The following is a 14,011-nucleotide window of genomic DNA, read 5'->3' as shown; positions in this document are numbered from 1 at the left end:
TGGGTAGGATTTCGGGGGTATGTCTATTCACCAAAAATTATTGTGATTGATCCCTGCAACCGAAAATAATTTTTTTAGAATGATTTGAAATTGTTGAATTTAATTGTTAATAACTTTCTAACGAAGCCTCCATCAACAAATTGGCATTCTTGATTTTCGTCTTATTTTGCCCTCTAGAATCCCCTATTAAAATTTTTCCCAGGGGTGGCCGAACACCCTGTATAAATAAAAGGGACAATAAAACACCAACGTATACACAGTTACAAAAATATTTTATTAATAAAAGTAAATTTCGTTCACAGATTCATTCGGGCGGAATATAAAAATGCGTTGATAGGAATGAGTAAAGTATGCGTTACAAAGTACCAATTTACGTAAGTGTAACACTATAGGCACAGAGTCATCTTTTCTACACATGTTGTACATAGTAGCGAATTAGACAATTACATAAAAAAGTATGAATTACCATAAATTCTTTTCGTACATAACTCTGTTTTTTAAACAAATGTGCACTTTTAGCTTACGCGGATACTCATATTTATGTACAAATATGAACACTTTTACATAAATACTATTTAAAAAATTTCATAACAACAGTGGTCATTATGTTAGTATGCGTGTACATGTAACGTCCTCTCTTATTTGTTTGAAACATAAATAATAAAGTAAAATTTTAAGTATATGTATACATCTTTAAATAATATTAGAATATTAAACTGTACAGTAACGAAAAAAAAAAGAAGTTGCAAAGAACTTAATAAAAAATTCTTGACTAGTAACTAATTTTAAATATTATTTAGAATGAAACAAGTTAATGCAATATATGAATTTTGGAGAAAAAATACTATGTACAACAGAAAATATATGCATTTTTCTAAATGCATGAAAGCAAATAAAGAAGTAAATTAATAAAATAAGCACTATGCTTTTGGTCCAACTCTACACCGAACAAATAAAACATAATAGTTCAGTCGTTTTCAAAATAGTTACTACTGTTATTGTCCATCTCGGCACTTATCCTTATTACGTGCCTAAAGAGTTAAGCACACATACATCAACAAAGGTAAAGCTAAATTGTCAACTTGATTTGTGTACGCTTCGATAAACGACAGAGCAACACTAAATAATATACTTCTCAAAAGTAACCAACCACTATCTATGTAACCTATTTAAAAAAATTCATTTTAATTTTATACGGACATAACGTAAGTATAATTGAAATATGACAAATAACTACACAGAAAAAAACAACGCTGTTTTCGTTGGATATTTTCAAAATTACTAGAAACTGTTACCTAACATTACTTTATAAAGCAATATTAAAATGTGTAAATAATTATTTAATCTTATTATTCATAACTAGCTTAAATTTAATTTGTAATAAAGTGTTGTTCTTATCTGTGTAATATTATAAAAAGAAAAAATATAATTCATACATACCAATAAATGCTAAAATACATATTGTTCCAACTTGGCTGAAAATGCAAGCAATTGTTCCTTCAATGGATTTGTTTGAACTTGCCCATTTATGAGAACCCCACCTGCTACCGACAAAACTAGCAGCAGTATCGCCTATTCCAACTGTTAAGACACCACTGAGCAAAGCTACTAATGGAACATTATTAGTAGGCATCCAGAGTGGAAAAGAGAGACCAGAAAGTAAATATAAAGGTGTCAAAGAAATCAAATTATCTTTCTCATCTGCAAATACAGAAAATCCTTGCTGTAATGCCCCTCCAAGAGGCGGTATTCTCAGATACCGTATTAGCTAAAAATAAACAGTAATGAACGTGGTTGTTTAATAAACGCTGTTATACAAGTACAATATGAACGTCTAAACTTGTATAATTCTATAAAAATTTTAATTAAAGATAATGTACCTCAAGAAATACAAATAATCCCATTACTATACCACTAGCAAGATAGAGCAGTATTTGTTCATAAATTAAACCAGGTATATATACTAATACAGCCAATAAGTGAAAAATTTTTCTAGTCGAAGTTGTTGCATGAAAATTTAATAATATCTGGTATACAACAACAATTACGCTTAACAACAAGCATATAGCCCAGTAACCAATTAAAACAACCTGTAATATTTAAAGACATTAAACATAATATTATGCATCAAATACTATGAATAATCATAAAAACATACCTTACTTGCTTTATCGAAAATAAATAAAAGCAACCATACTAAAGGATTTTGATCCAATATGATGTATATTAATGGCAAAAATACGATTAACAAGAGAGTAATTATCATTATGTAAAAATTTCTAGTTGAACGAAAAATTGGAAAGTATCCAGATATTATGCAAATTGATATTACATATAACATTGCAACCTAAAATTAGAAACTATTAAATGCCTAAGTATATACAATTTATTATTTCTGTAAAATTTGCTTTAAAATACCTGTAGTAAAACTGTAGCAATATCATCATTATGAATTGGTGGTAAATGATATCGTAATGGCAAGTTTGTTACTACAGACATTAGGAACAGGATACAACCATGTATCACTGATGTTGCTTCTCCGATTGTGAAACAACCAGGAAACATAGACATCAACTGAAGAACACCCCATGTACCTAAACTTGCTATGCTTAAGCCCCATGTCACGCTCACTAATAATCCTGTTCTTATTTATTATCACCAAAATTTTATTAAAATAGTATATATAAATGATTCTTAATTAAATAATAATAAAAAGAAAAAAATAAGGAATAAAAACATTTTTACATAAGTTACATAATTGAACAAAATTATCAAAAATAAAATAAAATGTTTAGTCTCTTGTAACCAAATCTTAAAACATTAATAAATAATTTGTAAATTGATATACCTTTATTTGCTATCAGAAGATATAACATGGATGTTATTAAAGCTGGTAAAAAATATATAACTTGAAAGTCTCTGACTGCAACTCTTTCTGTTGACAATCTTAAATATAAACATACACAACTAATAAGGAGGCCAATGCCTGTAAGGCCTGCAATGAGGCAAATTTCAGAGTAACTGGAATCTTCTTTCAATATAGTTAAAATTGAACTTAAACCTACTAATGTTCCAAGCCATAATCCACTATTGGCTTTAGTCCTGAAAATATTGTTTAAATTCAAAGATACAATTTGGTATAGTTCATCTTACATAATAATTAAAAAATACTGTATAATTAAAAAACTTGAAAATATTGTCTTTAAACCATATGTTTGTTATTATATCAAGTAATTGAATACTGTTAATCTTCTAAACAACCTATTCTTTGACATTTACTCAAAATAACTAAAAATTCACGTAAATAATTTGTACAAGTAACATTACAAATAACATTAGAAAACATAACACAAATATGGACAAACTACAAGTGTTTATTTAACATGTTGATTCTTTACATTAGAATGATATCTGTTTAATACATCACATATTTTTCACGAACAAGATACATTCTTAAACGCAACCTTAAAAAAGGATCAAATAATTATATGTAAATGATGTGTATCACGAGTATTTAAAGAACAAACTTTATTTTTTAATTAAATACAAGTTCCTTTCTCTTTTTTTCATTAAAAAATGAAATTTTGTACCATAGAAAACACGTTTGCGAGTATAAAATATAAATACATTAAATAAAAACATTTTGAATATATTCAGAGGTTAAGTCACGTTATTTTTTACATTCATGCAATTAAAAATCCACGTACCGATGTTCTATGCCATTATTTTTCAAGCTCTGTAATATTCTTTCCTCAAAATACAAGTACTTTTGTATTAAAAACTCCATTGTTGGTATAATACGAAACACGTTTTTACACCATTAATAACACCTCTTCTCTTTTACCGTGAGAAATAGTGGGAAATGGGCGTTAGTCACTAAAAGGTCACTCTTTTTCCGTCGTATCTTCTGTTCTTGCGCACATGTTAAATACGTAATACATAAACGAATGATGAAATCACTTATATTAAGTACAATTTCGATACAATTAGTAATGAATTCTTCTATTATTGATATTACGTATTAGCTATTTTACACATTGACATTAAAGAAATTTGAAACAATAGATAAACAAAAATGTTATAATAATGTAAAAAATATAAAAATCAAATAGGTAATATAAATTAAAAATGATAAAAGTTGTTGTACTTGTGTTATTTATTAAATAGCACAAAAACGAAACAATACAGTATTATTACATTCAACAATTGTTCTATATATTATACGCTTTTTCACAATTTATAACTCCAATGTATTTTATAATTAAACAAATAGAAATTATGTATTCAACATTATACAGAATTTACAAAAAAGAACATTAAAAGAACGTTTATATTTTGATAATTCACATATTAATGTAACCTTAAATAGAATAATTGATGATTACTAAGTTGTACTCTAACATTACTCCGTATGGTGTAAGAAATGTTTAAGATTTGTTGCGCTTGACAAATGCGATCATCCCGTTTGTTGACGAGTCGTGACTTGTAATTGTATTATCAGTCTCCAATTCTGGTTCAATTACTTTTGCCAATTGTTTTCCCAATTCAACGCTATTAGAGCCAAATTAAAATTAAAATTCATACATAAAAATTAAACAAGTTATTAATACATGAGTTAGTTAGTATTAAATTAATACATAAAAACATTTCTACATCATGTTTGCCGTCGATGCTATATTACTTAATCGTTCCAACTACTTATCTAGTCATTAGTTTTATTTATACTACGAACATACTAAATAACTTCCCTTCCCCAATTAGTTCGCTAACTCAAGGGTTTACTATAAAATTAATAAAATAATGTCTGTTAGCTGCATTCGTTTAATTGTCGATCACCGGTGACCGATACGGCGTGAACGGAACGTTTAGCGTCGGTCACTGGTGACCGATACGGCGTGAATGGAACGTTTAACGTCGGTCACCGGTGACCGATACGGCGTGAACGGTATATACCGAGTCGGACGTAATGACAATTCTATTTCACACCGTGTCGATTTATGTATAAATTGAAATTATAATAGCTTTTCCTTTGTTATTTGGTAGACCGATACAATGTCACCAATTTTCTATTATTTCTATACTTTGCTTGAACTGTACTAAGTGAAATAGACCATAATAGATGTTTAATCCTTAAATGGAAAATTTTTCACACATCTGCGAGTAGTCTGTTATCCTCTTTCGACACTATTAGGAAAGACTATCTAACAAATCACTCGTTTAAATGTAAATAGAAAACAAAAAATCTTGTTCTACCCATGCAAAATATTTTTTTAAATAAAATTTTTCTATTTTATACCTGTAATCGCAAGATACTTTTTTTTTTATTTACGATTACAAAACCTCACTTACACTGTTGATTAATTTATTGTACAAGTAAAATTTACGACTATACACATTATCTATTCATAAGGTATAAAAAATGTCATCAGAAGAAAGTAGCTTTCTGAGTGATTCGTCGTTTGAAATGTACTTGTCGTTAATAAAACGTCGTAAAATGTTATCTGACACTGAAAAAGAAAGTGATTATGGAGATAATAATTCTGATACTCATAATGGGAACATTACCGACGAAGAATGGTTCGATCCGGTTGGTAATCAACCTCACTTCAAGCCTGTCTTAGGTACACCAGGTACCAATGCATCCAATATTAAAATTGCAACATGTCGAGAAGCAAATGATTTTTATTCATTACTGGTCACAGATGAAATATTTGAAATGATTGCATATCAAACAAATCTATATGCAAGTCAAATATTATCAAGCAATAAATCAAATCGTTTGAATACCTGGTCTTCGACCAATCAATATGAAATTAAACGATTTTTTGGTTTAATTATGTGGATGGGTCTTATAAAACTCCCAACTATAGAATTATATTGGTCAAAAGATGCATGTTTTGAACAGAGTTTTCCACGCACTGTAATGTCTCGAAATAGATTTGAAATGTTATTAAGAATGATTCATTTTACAGACAACAAACAAATCAATGGACCAGATAATCAACTATGTAAAGTACAAGTATTAATTGATGCATTAAATGCAAACTTTAAAGAATATTTTAATCCAGGTGATACCTTTTGTATAAATGAATCCATAATTCCATACAGAGGTCGGATTATATTTAGACAACATATAAAAGATAAACAATATAGACATGGGATTAAATTATTCAAATTGTGCACTACCTCGGGATACACGTATGGTTTACAGTTGCATGCTGGAAAAACCCGCCAAAGAGAAAATACAACTACTACAAACATTATAATGTCTCTATGTAAAAATGTAATAGGTAAAGGACACATACTGTGTACAGATAATTGGTACATAAACATTGATTTAGCCAAGAAATTAATCGAAGTAGACACTTATTTAATTGGAACCCTCAAAACTACTTGTCATAGTATTCCTACAGAAATAAAATCGAAGACTTTAAAACCAGGTGAAATAATTGCAAGAGAAAATAAAAATGGAATTACCATTTTTAAATGGAAGGATAAAGAAGAATTATACATACTTTCTTCAAAACATTCGACTGAAATGATTACCATAACAAAAAATGGCAGTTCGTATTTAAAACCAAAAGTTATTATAGATTACAATGAAGGAAAATCATATGTTGATTTGTCAGATCAAATGTCACCATATGTTAGTCCATTACGGAAAACGATTAAATGGTACAAAAGATTGGCATTTGAGATTTTACTGAATACATCGGTGGTAAACGCAATGATAATGTACAATAACATAAAAGAAACGCGTGTATCAGTGTTGGAGTTTCGAAAAAAAATAATTCTGTATTTGACTGCGTGTATGGATCAAAATATTTTACCTTCGCCTACAACGAATCTGGAAATAAAACTTCGTCATGAAATGCAAACTAAAGAAGGAACAGCGCGGCAAGCAAGACGACAATGTAGACGATGCTATGAAGAGAATGTGAAAAAATTTGGAAGAGAATTTGCGAAAAATCGAACAGTGAAAGTTGTGACATTTTGTAAAGATTGTGATGGCATGCCTCATTTTTGTTTGCCATGTTTCAACAATGTACATCGAAATATGTGTAACTAGTACTATATCCAATATAGGTATAGTAATGTTTATAATAAATATAATACATTATATTCAACGAGTATTGAAGTTCTACCACTGTACAAAAACTCATTTATCAGTTATCTTTTATTCGTTACTCAGAACTTACAATTGGATAAGAAATTTGCCCATTTCCGTTAATGAAAGTAAATTATGTATTAGTGTCTAATGATCGAGAAGAAATGAATGGAAAGAGTAATGTCAATAACTGATACTCGACTCGACGGCAAACGTATTAAAAATAATATTGCTACTTACCCCCATTGATCAAATGAATTGATATCCCAGATAATGCCTTGTACAAAAATCTTATGCTCGTACATTGCTTTAAAAATAAGATATGTATATATATGTATATATCTAAATTAAATAACACATTTAAATCATATTTTAATACATTATATACGTTAAATTTACCAATTAAAGCTCCAAGAGTAAAAGGTGTTACTTTTTTTACGAGAATGCTATTGGTAGGTCTGTTCCCTTCAAACATCTTATGTGGTAATAGTAAATTCACTTGTTCAGGACTCATTCCTGCTTTTTGCAATTCAGCTCGTGCTTCATTTTCATTTTTACCCTTCATCAATGCTTCAGTTTGTGCAAAGAAATTAGCAAGCAATATTTTGTGATGAAGAGTTCCTTGGACCTGAAATAGTATTTTTCATGTTATTGCCTTTTCTTATATTAAAAATAAAAAAAAAAAAACAGTTAAAATGATAATTATAGTAGTACCTTATTGTGCGATTGTACTGGAATTATAAAATCTCCAGGTACAAGTCTAGTACCCTGGTGTAATAATTGATAAAATGCATGTTGTCCATTAGTACCAGGTTCTCCCCACACAATTGGGCCTTAAATTTTGGAATTTTTCAAGTGTATTTTCAATTATTACAATAAAATCATAAACATTTTTAATTAAATAATAAATAATATATTTAAAATATGAAGTATTTCAAACAATTACCTGTATTATAATTTACAGTTTTTCCTGCTCGAGTAACATATTTCCCATTACTTTCCATATCACCTTGTTGAAAATATGCTGCAAACCTGTGTAAATACTGATCATATGGCAATAATGCGTGCGTTTCAGCTTTATAAAAATTGTGATACCATACACCAAGCAGAGCTAATATAACCGGTGCCTGAAAAATAATATTTCATTATATATATAGTATTTCAAATTTGTAAGAGATTTACTTCAATTTTGAAGCGTTACAAAATAATGAAAAAAATTTCTTTAAAGAAATTGTAATAATTAAATTGCGTTCACGTTTCTTTCTAATGGAGCACTGCAGAAATGTTGATCCATAAAATGTGCTCCATTCAATAGTTGTTCAAAATTTTCAAAGCCAATGGACAAGCTAATTGATAAACCAATGGCTGACCACAAAGAATAACGTCCTCCAACCCAGTCCCAAAATCCAAACATATTTTTCTCATCAATACCAAATTCTGTAACTTTCTGGTTATTGGTAGATAATGCAACAAAATGGCATGCAACCGCAGCATCCTAAACAATATAGATTTTATAATAAAATACTTGATCTTTATTCATATAATAAGTTTAAAAACCACTATTTTTATTTTTCACTAACATTTTTCAAAGCATCCAAAAGCCATAATTTAGCAGAAGTAGCATTTGTTATCGTTTCCTGAGTAGTAAATGTTTTTGATGCTATTATAAAAAGAGTTGTTTCTGGATTTAATTTTTTTAAAGTTTCAGCTATGTGAGTTCCATCTATATTACTAACAAAATGAACTCTTGGCCCAACATGATATGCTTTCAATGCTTCTGTCACCATCAATGGACCCTATGCAAATAACTGCATCATTAGCAAATTTGTTCACCAGTACAATTTGTATTACTTACCAAATCTGAACCACCTATTCCAATATTAACAACATCTTCAATTGCTTTGCCAGTGAAACCTTTCCATTTTTTTGAAAGGACCTATGTAACGCATAGAACATTTATTTAATGAAAAATGATTACTTTTGTAATTTATTAGAAAAATATTAAAACGATTTTGTATTTTAAAGTAACAATAAAAATAGGAATATATTCATGAATTATACTAACTTCATCTGTAAATTCTTTCATGTGTTTCAAAACAGCATTCACATCTGGCATTACATCTTTATTATCTACTAATATGGGTTTATTAGCTCTATTACGCAAAGCAATATGCAGAACTGCTCTGTTTTCAGTAAAATTGATCTTTTCTCCTTTAAACATGGCATCCCTTGCATCTTCTATCTCTCGCTCACGTGCCTATAAATTAATATAATTGATAATAATTATAGCTAATTATTATTAAAATGATATAGTACTATAAACATATATATATGCAAATAAACCTGCTTTTGATTTTAACATCTTTTAATTATAATATTTATATAATATGAAAATACATACCAGCATAATTAATAACTTAAATGCTTCTTCAGTAAGGCGATTCTTGGAATAATCAAGTAAAATTGAGCCATCATTGGGAGTTGGAATTTCTAGACTACATTATATTTGAAATGTTAGTAAAATCTTCTTATTTAATTAACTATTCAAATATGAATTAACAAAAGATGAATAATAATTTCATCATATTCAAATTATATTTTGCAATATTGTAAACAAAATTATATTGTAATTGTAATTGTTTAATCTTCTAGCATGCTATTACCGTAAAGGATTACTTTATATTTGTTCAAAATAAAGAGAATTTAAAAGAAAACTTCACTATATACCAAGTTAGATAATTGAAAAATCCTAAAATAGAGATAAACTAAAAAAACAGGAAAAAACTTAATTGTTTCAATTCTATGAACAAACAATATATGTAATTATTACTGTAATAATGTAATTTTAGTTATTGGTGAAAGGTCATGTCAAGGTCATACGTCAAGGACTGACGAAAAACTTACCTAAACTTTTCAAAGCGTTTAGGATCTTGTTGAAAAAGATCGTATATTTTGATTTTTGACCCATTAGCATCAAAATATTGTTGCAATTTACTCCACGTTGATGCAGTTGTCAATTCTGGTTTCGGTTTCATTTTTAATTTAAGGAAACCGCGTCCAAATTTACAAGATGCGAATAGTGCTTATCGTGTGACGACTCACGCATACAATACGCATGAGAGTTACCAATCTACACTGGTACCAATATATATTATTTTTAAGCCGCTTCTCAATGAAATCATTGATCAATGACTGTCATGCGATACTTCCATAAAAATACTAACCGAAGAATATCACGAAAGTAAAATTTGTTGACGTTTAATATTGATTGAAAATTTGTTTAAATTATCAAGAATGTTTTCTTTAGAAATTTATAACACGAATTAAAATATACTTATATATTTAAAATTTTACTAAACAGAAAGTGAGAAAAAATGAAACAATTTTTCATTTTCATCGAACAAAAAAAAATTTCTATAATCAGGGGGTCTTAAAACGTGTATTTCCGCTAAAAAAAATTTTCGAAACTTTTTTTTCATAGGTCGGAAAGTAAAAATGTTAGGGCAATTCGAGACTTGGAATCATATCAGCTGTTACAAGAGCAAGAAGGAAAGGCTCACGCTCGCGTTCTTTATCGATTTCCCGAAGTTGTGCGAAGTGCTGAGCTCACGTACACGTGGCTCGTGCCGTAGTATGCCTGCTATCCCCACCACTCCGTTAGACGCTAAGGAAGTTCGTCGTTACTAATGTCGACGTCGATGCACTTAATTATGCCAGATTTGGCCACACTGTCTGTGATAGTACTAGTCTCACCGAATGAGAAATAGCAACATTGCGGAAATCTGATTTTGCTCTTGCTAGAAAAAGTACACAGTATTTACAAGTCCTGACTATCTAGTACAAAATCAAACTCTCATACTGATAGTGTTGCTGTTTTTCATTCGACGTGGCTCGTACTAGAGTCAACTATGACGAAAAGTTAGGTTAGGTAGATGCAAAGTTGTGTGAACAAATACGTCGTGACAATACATACTTCCAAAATTTGTGAAACACTTGTTGCCAGTTACTGTTATCCAAATGTTGAACAAAAAATTCAATCAATCGTTGTATTATGATTGCATACAATTGATGTATTACATATTTTATTATGTTTATAATATATCAAATAGATAGTCAATATTTTTTCATTCTATGCGAGCGTAAAATATTATTTTGCATTAGCTAATCAACCGACTCAATTTTTCTGGCATACTTCAATGGTTGTTTATTAGTTTGTGCCGGAAATATTTGGGACTAATTTTTTCAAATTTAATGGCATTTATTTATTTATGGTAGTCGCCATTTGTACTATGAAATTTAAACATTGGTGCTACATTTAGCACAAATCTGTTTGTACCTTCAGTGTATACAATTACAGGTTTTGCTCACAAAATTAACCCTTTTGTAAATTATATTCAACTTTTTGTAAATCAAGCTTTTCTACAAATTCAGTTTCTTAACTATTGTAATAAAGATAAAATCTGATGTCAAGTTATTATACCAAAGTAAAAATTTGTATATAATGACATTTAAACAAGAAACAACATAAAATACTTATTTAAAATGACAAAATGATGTATTAATTCACTTTTGAGTCAAATACAAAGTCAATTTAATTTGCAAAAATGTGAATATGATCTGCAAAACTTGTATTGACACGTTAACTGTCATGATGGTCATTAGTGACCAGCACACTAAACTTAAGCAAAATTGTATACAATTAAATAATCTGAATACTTGTAAAATTATAAATAACTCTACTGTTGTTAAGAATGCTGTAGTTTTCTGTACTTTTTAAATTTCTATATTATAGATCTAACCCACACCTAAACAGTGGGGAGAATGAGTGGGATTAGGTGAAACTAAGTTTAACCACTTATACCTAGAATCAGAGTTGGGAAAATTTTATTCACGAACGAATAAAATACGTTACCAGATTCTAATTTACAAATAAATTGTAAATAAAATGTAAATGAAAGTTTGTGAGTAAATCTAAACTTTTAATTTGCTTTTAAGAATAAAATTTACTCAACTCTGTGTGGAACATATAGTATAAAATGAAAAAAAAATTACATATACATTTACTAATTCTTGCATTCATGTGAAATTCAACTACTTTTTGTGCTTATGTTAAATTATTAGTTTACTATAGGACACGTTTACTCATAAAATACTCTGCAAATTCTGTTCTTATTTCTTCTCCTCGTTTCGATAATTTTCTGTCTACCCGTTCAAACCGTTGTAGTGAGTTTTCATTATATTGTTGTCGCCACGTTCCGTTTATCAGTTTACCGTTTATTTCACAATCAAATGTTCCATTTGGATTATATACATTTTGCGAAGATGGATTTTTTCTTAAATAATTATGCAAATATATACACGCCATTACTATAATTTCTGCTTTTTTTGGTTCCAGGATCATAGGTTTTTGCAATACTCGAAAAACTGTTGTCATAATGCCAAATACATTTTCGACAATTCTTTGTGTTCTTAAAAGTTGATGGTTGTATACTCTTCTGGCAGAGTCCTTTTCATTCTTCTCAGAATACAATTGTACAAAATTAGGTACTAGTGGAAATGCATCATCCGCAACAAAAATGTATGGTACCAATTTCTCTCTTCCTGGCAGAATGCTCAAAGGTGGTAATTTGAAAGCATTTTCTTCAAGTTTTTTGAAAAAAGCACAATTTTTAAAAACGTTTGTGTCTGAAATTTGCCCAGCACATACTACATCGGCATGCAAAAAGTTATAATCAGCATCCACGACTGCCACAAGCACAATGTTAAATGTAGACTTAATTGTATTTGGCATTTGTATTGGCACTTGTATTTGTACATGTCTGCTACTTATTGCTCCAACACAATGTGGGAAATTCCATTTTTCTTCATAAGTTTGTGCTACTTTTAGCCATTCCTCTTCACTTTCGGGTGTCTGAAATATTTTATGTCATCACCAATTTTTATGAAACTAAAATATATTATAACAACTTTTTCCTTTGTACATCATACCTAAACAGTGTTATGTGTTATCGTAAACGGTTAAATAATAATAACGATAATTATATTTACCTTAACATAATCTTTTAGTACATCGATTATGGCTGCACAGACTTCTGGAACAATATTTGATATCGACTGTTTTGATATTTTAAAAGTCAGAGCTAAACTCGAATAGGAATTACCAGTGGCCAGAAAGTTTAACGTTACGGCTAATCTTTCGCTGGCTGGAATAGCACACCTGTATCTTGTATCTTCCTTTTGAATCTTCGAAGTCAACATTTCTAGCAATTCATCAAAAACTTCTCGCGGTATCCGGCAACACGCATTAAAATGTCTAGCGTCATCTTTTCGTATATCATAAAGAAGATCAGTAGCCGCAGATATACTTCTATTTTGAAATAACGAAGCCATCCACCAGCGCCGAGCCTTTCTCTTTTTCTTTTTTAAAACTGATTTCATACAAATAAACGCAGCGCACGCTAGAATTATATCTTCGTCGCTCGACATTTTTCACGCTGCACGATCATTTGCACTTTCGATTCAACTATAACGAACGTCAACCAAAACTACAATTCGAATTCGTGTAGGCATGTATCCAAATGCAACCAAATTCGATAAAATCAACGATTATTTTTGATACGCGTGGTCTCATTGGCAGCATTGGTGCTTTTTTTTCTTCACTTTTTGAACTACTATGCACTTGTTTTGGACGCTTGTTATTATTGTCCAATTTGCAAGTGAGACTGCTTCGAACAGCATTATTTTTAAATATTTGTGATAACCCTTCTTAATATTTATCTAAAACGTTTTAAAAAGTTTTTACAAATGACGGATATCGGAATAATAAAAAAACTACAAGAGGTATAATCATCATTATCTATGGGTTGATTTATAACTTCGGCGTCGGTGCATTTTCCCCATTGT

The 14,011-nt window shown here is 29.5% G+C and overlaps 2 protein-coding genes across 2 annotated transcripts; both read right to left on the bottom strand.

Moving 5' to 3' along the window:
* Positions 1-253: 253 nt before the first annotated feature.
* Positions 254-3,996, bottom strand: Dolk (Dolichol kinase). Its single transcript, XM_076777735.1, has 7 exons — positions 3,708-3,996; positions 2,849-3,102; positions 2,419-2,639; positions 2,159-2,347; positions 1,881-2,090; positions 1,441-1,768; positions 254-1,165 (listed from the first exon to the last, which is right to left on the bottom strand). The coding sequence occupies exons 1-7, from the start codon at positions 3,785-3,787 to the stop codon at positions 1,032-1,034; spliced, it is 1,416 nt and encodes a 471-aa protein (XP_076633850.1). The 5' UTR covers positions 3,788-3,996; the 3' UTR covers positions 254-1,031.
* Positions 3,997-4,138: 142 nt separating this feature from the next.
* On the bottom strand, positions 4,139-10,238 carry Pgi (glucose-6-phosphate isomerase). The gene is made up of 11 exons (XM_076777734.1): positions 10,013-10,238; positions 9,510-9,603; positions 9,174-9,365; positions 8,964-9,044; positions 8,689-8,904; positions 8,364-8,603; positions 8,055-8,235; positions 7,823-7,941; positions 7,508-7,736; positions 7,349-7,415; positions 4,139-4,551 (listed from the first exon to the last, which is right to left on the bottom strand). Exons 1-11 carry the CDS (start codon positions 10,141-10,143, stop codon positions 4,428-4,430), a joined length of 1,674 nt encoding a protein of 557 aa, XP_076633849.1. The 5' UTR covers positions 10,144-10,238; the 3' UTR covers positions 4,139-4,427.
* Between the last annotated feature and the right edge of the window lie 3,773 nt (positions 10,239-14,011).

Source organism: Colletes latitarsis, chromosome 11, assembly GCF_051014445.1.
Source record: "Colletes latitarsis isolate SP2378_abdomen chromosome 11, iyColLati1, whole genome shotgun sequence".
NCBI classification, from domain to species: domain Eukaryota; kingdom Metazoa; phylum Arthropoda; class Insecta; order Hymenoptera; family Colletidae; genus Colletes; species Colletes latitarsis.
The sequence above is the reverse complement of the archived record's forward strand: the minus strand, read 5'-3'. Positions and strand labels throughout refer to the sequence as shown.